General features: G+C 37.2%; 1 protein-coding gene across 12 annotated transcripts in view; it reads left to right on the top strand.

Moving 5' to 3' along the window:
• Window positions 1-6,000, top strand: part of FRYL (FRY like transcription coactivator) — a 272,059-nt gene that overhangs the window by 247,418 nt on the left and 18,641 nt on the right. For all 12 annotated transcript variants that reach the window (XM_025040241.1, XM_025040244.1, XM_025040245.1 and 9 more), the window contains one exon: window positions 1,427-1,591. In XM_025040241.1, the coding sequence (XP_024896009.1) occupies window positions 1,427-1,591 (165 nt within the window). The remainder of the gene's footprint in view (window positions 1-1,426; window positions 1,592-6,000) is intronic.

Here is a 6,000-nt window from a genome sequence, read left to right as displayed (position 1 = left end):
TTTGGTATCTCTTTGTTGCCCCAATAAATCTCTCAACTAACCCCCCATTTAAGTTTTAGATGATAAGCTAAGGTGTCGCTGATCAGCACTGAGTGTTTCAGATGCTGGACTCTCCCTCCAACCACACGAGTAAGTATGGTTATTGCAGTTTTGCAGAGTCAGTGACTTGTCCCAGAACACACAGCTAGAAACTGGGTTTGAACCAGGCGGTCTGCCTCTATATCTGTGCCACCTCGGACTTGGTCCTCTGTGGGGCTGTTTTCATTTAAAGGAATGTTCGAGTTACTGGCAACAGTGACCAACTGAATGAGGCACAAGCCCTCCCTGGAGCCGGACTGTAGGCTCAGAGGCTGGCATTGCCACCAACCCGCTGTGTGGCTGTGGTCAAGAAAGCTAATGTCTCCTTTAAAACAGGACTCCTGATAGTATTGGCCTCATGGGAATTTCATAAGGAGGAAAGCCTCCTAGCCTATAGTAAGTGCTTAATAAAAATTAGCTCTCATGAGAGCCTTGAGGCAGAATTAACTGTCTCCTTAGTGGCAGTGAAATTAAAAAAAGAGAACTCGACGTTGCTTCCTCCACAAGGGAAAAAAATTAGTTTTTGCCTTTACCTACTTCGAATCACAAACTCGATATTGCTAATGCTAAATATTAGCCATGAAAAATTTATAACCCTGCTTAGAAGAGGAAAAAGTATAATATTTTCTTTTTTCTAATTAATGACTACTACTTCTCAAAGAATATAAACCCACTAATGATGGACTACCATGACAACAATTTCATTGCCTTAATTTTATTTTAGTGAAGTTCTGTGGTATTTATTTTTGCTTAAAGAAATGAACAGGTAGCTCACACTTGCAATTAACTCTGCTTCCTGAGAATCCACTGCAATAACCATACTTGCCTCGTGTGATTGGAGGGAGAGTTACAGTGACTAACATATGTAAAACACCATGAACAGAGCTGGTGCCTCTTAAACACTCAGTGCTTATCAGCTACAGGTTATCATCTAAAACTTAAATGAGGGATTAGTTGAGAGGCTTATTGGGGCAAATAAAAACCATAGGGAAGAGCCCTTGCCCTCACAAATCCACAGACCAGTGGAAGACACAAAGCATTACCATAAAAATACGATTTTCAGTTCAAGATGAACACAGTCACATAGAGCTCCTCCCTTTTGGTAGTTTTTGTTTAGCAAAACTTAATCTGTATTAAAGGATATTTCAGTTCTGCTGATGGATTAGCCGCATACATTAACAGCACCAATTCTGGTGTAGACTGAAGAGGGGCAAAAGGTAATTTTAGGAAGTCGAAGAAGCTCTTTGTAACTGAGCCTCCCGAATATCTTATGATTTAGAATGTTTCTTTTGGCCTTCGTGACCATCACTGACTCATAAATTCCTTATTCTACCGTTTCTTCTTTTAGTTGAATGATTCTGCTGTAGACGAAACAATGCCAGACCATCCTGATTTACTTCTTCAGTCTCAAGATTCCACCGGCAGTGTCTCAACAGAAGAAGTGCTTCAAATCAGAGATGAGACCCCAAGTTTGGAGCCTTCTCTAGATAATGCTAACAACCAGCTGCCTGAGGTGGGGAGAAATGGGGGCTGGTGCATGGCCGATCTGGGCTCTTTTTAGCACTCTGTTACATCCCTTGCTTTTCTTTCAAGAGAGTTTTCATCTGATATGCTAATTATTTGATTTGTTTCCAGTATTTCTAACCTGTTGGGTTGTTTTAAGTGAAGTAGCCAAATCTGAAGACAAAAATAGTGAATGGATTACAAAAATGACCTACAGGTTAAAAATAATCTTAAGTGTTTTTAATGAGCATTTTGTGTTGCAGAATGTGATTAGGTTAATGTACAGATGCTTCTGGGGATGGTGAGCATCTTCTGTGGCGCTGTATCTTCTTTGAAGGACCGCTTTTGTTTTTTCATCTCTTTTTGCTTTGTGTTTGGGTTTATGTAATTGGTGCTATGATTGGGGTTAAAACCTCAGGCCAGCTGTGTTAGCAGTTGTTTAAATGAAATCTTTTAAAAAAACTGGAACCACTAGTACTATGTTTTTTGGAAAGGCCTGTGAGAAGTAAGCCAGATTCCAAGCTAATGACTGACTAAAAATAAGTAAGTATTAGTTTTCTTAGCTTTTTTTTAAAGTTTATTATAAATACCTTTTTTCATTGTAAATGTATAGCTCTGTCATATGTGCTTTTATGCCTTGATAACTATTAGAAAAATACTGTATTTTTTCAATGTTAACCAAATTAATGTAGTTATTACAACTCATAATTTTAGTAAGTTGAATTCTCATGCTCTAATTAAGCTGACAGTGTATTTTACATCTTTAACAGTAAGCAGACATATTTCGAAATGAAGGTATTTTGGCAGCTTTTTAAAAATGCACATACAAGTATGACTGAAGTTTAGATAATTCAATTCAAATATTAATTGAGGTTGTACTAGCTTCCAGGCATTCAGTTAGGTGCTAAAATGATGAATAAGGGAAAATCCCTGCTCTCAGGGAGTGCATTGTCTATTAAGGGAGACAGAGGAGGCTAAAAAGAAGCATAATTTTTCAGTTGATAAACTCAATAATAGACACGTTCGTATTTTTTGAAAACTCTGAAGCCGATTGGCTGTACATAGGGGTAATGGTGGTAAAAGACGGGCTTCATGGCAATTGAGACATTCCAGGCAGAGAGACATCATGTGGAAAGACATGGCAATGTGAAATAACATGGTAGATTCAGTATTCGGTATTTCTAGAGAATATGTTGGAGAAGACATGGCAATGTGAAATAACATGGTAGATTCAGGTAGCAGCTGGAAATTCAGTATTTCTAGAGAATATGTTGCACGAGGAGGAACAATAAAAGAGATGGTTAGGGTCTAAGACATGAGGGGTCCTACATGCCATCTTGAGATGATAGGAAGTCAAGGATTTTCATTCCTTAAAGAGATATCTGTGACAAGCACTGTATCAGATACTTAGATAGGAATACAAAGCATACGCATGTTCAGTCATTTAACCAATATTTATTGAGCCCCCGCCAGGTGCTGGGCACTGTTCTAGGCACTCGGCTTTACAGCACTATGTGAAACAAAGGCTTTTGTCTAAGAAGGAGAATTCTAGTAGGAGAGACATAATAAACAGGTAAAACAAATAAAATATAAATAATATATCAGAAAGTGATGATTTTATTATTCATACTAAAAAGAATCTAACAGCAATATGTACTTGGTGAAGCAGAGGTTTCGATAGGGTGGCATTTGAGGTGAAACCTAAGTGACAAGAAGGAACCAACCCTTGAAATTGTGGAGGAAGATGTTCCAGGCTGAGGGAGCAGCAGTTACGAGGGCCCCGGTATATCCGAAGAACAAACTGGCCGGTGGGGCTGGAGCACAGTGAACATGGGAGAGTGGAAGAAGAAGGAATTGGGGGGTGGGCTAAGATGCCCTCATCATCCATTTTAGAGGCCTTATAGCTGGTAACCATTGGAGGATTTTAAGCAGAAGAAGGCCATCATCTGTTATGTTTATTTTTTTCAATATCAGCTTTTCTCGTGAAAAAAGGCAAGTGGGTCCTAGTACCTGACAGGTGGAACTTGTGGTCTAGGCGCCTATCATTGGGGAAAGTTATGGTCTGATTTGTGTTTTAGTAAAGTGTCTATGGTAGAGGCATGGAGGGTGTAATGGAGGAGGCTGAGATACAGAGATAAAGACATTAGCAAGAGATAAAGTGGGCCTGGAACCACCCAGTGCAAGGACATGAGAAACGTTTATGGGAGAGAGCTGACAGGATTTAGAGATGCACCTTAAGGAGATTATGTTCCTTACAGTTGTTGGGAGGCTTGCGGAGTGATCATTTAATCATCTAGTTAATAATATAATCCACTGTATTTAATTTGAATCATAGCGTGTTAAAGATCAACTGACATTCTCTTTAGAAAAGATGGCAACAGCAGACTGATTTCTAGAAAGACTTTCTTAACAAAAGCAGCATGGTTAATGGTTGTATGTTTTCGTTTAATTTAATTAGGAAATGAGGAACTCTTATTTTTTGGTTATTAGAAAGCTCCAGTCATAGTAAACTACCTCCTAGAAATAATTCATATTTATTAGAAATGAATATATGGAAATTCATAGATACTTCTGTATATACTGGGAATCGTGTTATTTTAGATGGGCATTATCCAATAATATTTAATGGGCCTACTTCCAAGGCACTATAAAGTTCCTAAGGATACTTCCCTCCCCACCCCCTTCAAATCAATTTACTAGACTTTTTTCCTTTTACAGTAGTGGGTTTCATTATCACTATAAACTTTGTGACAGTGGTGGATGAGAATGAAGGTAATACTTTTAAACCATACTATTCCATTAGAAACCGTTCTATTGACATTAAACCTATCACCAAAAGAATGCTGTCCACAAGAGAATAATACAAGTTGGTATCTGTTGGATATGTTGGCCTAATTTGTTTTTCCTTGCTGTATCTGATAGTGTCAAATAACCCCATATTGTCTCCTTTTTAAACAAGTATGAAAGCACTAACATATTGAAATAAAACCATAACTATATTATTAAAGCAGTTTCTTAAAATAAGCAATATAATTAATTTTAATAGGTAAAATATCTTATGAATAAAACCCATTCATAGAAATATTTATTTGAATTTTTTCCCTTAAATTATGTTACTATCAGGAAGATAGATCAGGCTAAAGTATTTCTTGTCATGACAGGAATGTCTGGGCTCTAGAAGGGATTAAGTTCTGAACTTATGTTTATTAGAGAAACCTTTACACAGGGTTTCTTCTAGTATTTACGATAGTTTAGAGACCAATTCATGGATGACAGAAATTATTCCTTATAGGAAATTATCTTTGTAACAAAGTATGTGTTTGTGTATATGTTTGTCTAATAAGAAAATTTGATTCTCATAATCTACATATAACTATAGAATCCATTCTTGTAACCCAAAGCACTCTTCATGAAATTAAGGTGTTAGAACTTTTCAGTATATATTATATAATAATAATTACAGATAAAACATCAATCCTCAAATTATTATTCAAGAACAAATGACAACCAAATATAGGTATAAACTAATGAAATCTGAGGGCATTAAACTAAGGACTCTGGTGGGTTATTTGTAATAGCTGAGATATTGATGTTGAAGGAAAAATTAACACCAATAAAAATTCCAGGTGTAGAATGTCTCTAGCACTATCACATAAACTATCTTTCCAAATAACCGATGCTTATTTAATGGCCAAAGCATCAAAAAAGGAAAATTTCAGGTGGAAACCTTAGAGTGTATTGAATATTTTATTAGAATGTTTAAGGAATAATTGTACTACATTATTTACTAAGTGTTATTCTGTGAAGACTTATTCCTTTCGTATGCGCTTTGTATTTTCCTGCCATATTTCTATGCTTTGGACAACTTCTAATTCCTTTTCCCTGAAAAACTATCAGTCTTAATTTGGGCTGCTATAACAAAATACCATAAACGGGGTGGCTTATCAACAATGGAAATTTATTGCTCACAGTTCTGGGGGCCAAGAAATCCGAGATCAAGGTGCCAGCCAATTCATTGCCTGGGGAGGGCCCTCTTCCTGGTAGCAGATGGCTGCCTTCTTGTCGTGTCCTCACATGGTGGAAAAGAGCTATTTAGCTCTCTAGCTTCTTATAAGGGCACTAATCCCATTCATGAGCGCTCCACTCTCATGACCTAACCACCTCTCAAAGGCCTCACCTCCAAATACCACCATATCGGGGATTAGAGTTTCAACATAAGAATTTTGGAAAGACAAAAACATTCAGTTCATAACACTGTCGTTACCCCATCTTTGTCAAAGCCCATCATACGTGTTTCCTCTGAAGAGATGAGTCTCAATTTCCTCAACCAGGTGTGACCTTCCCCTTCTTTGAGTACCAGTAGTCCTTTCTATATCACTTATATTTACCTTACACTTACCATACTCTACATTATTGTCA

This window comes from Pteropus alecto, unplaced genomic scaffold (genome assembly GCF_000325575.1).
Source record: "Pteropus alecto unplaced genomic scaffold, ASM32557v1 scaffold57, whole genome shotgun sequence".
In the NCBI taxonomy this organism is placed as follows: Eukaryota; Metazoa; Chordata; class Mammalia; order Chiroptera; family Pteropodidae; genus Pteropus; species Pteropus alecto.
The sequence above is the reverse complement of the archived record's forward strand: the minus strand, read 5'-3'. Positions and strand labels throughout refer to the sequence as shown.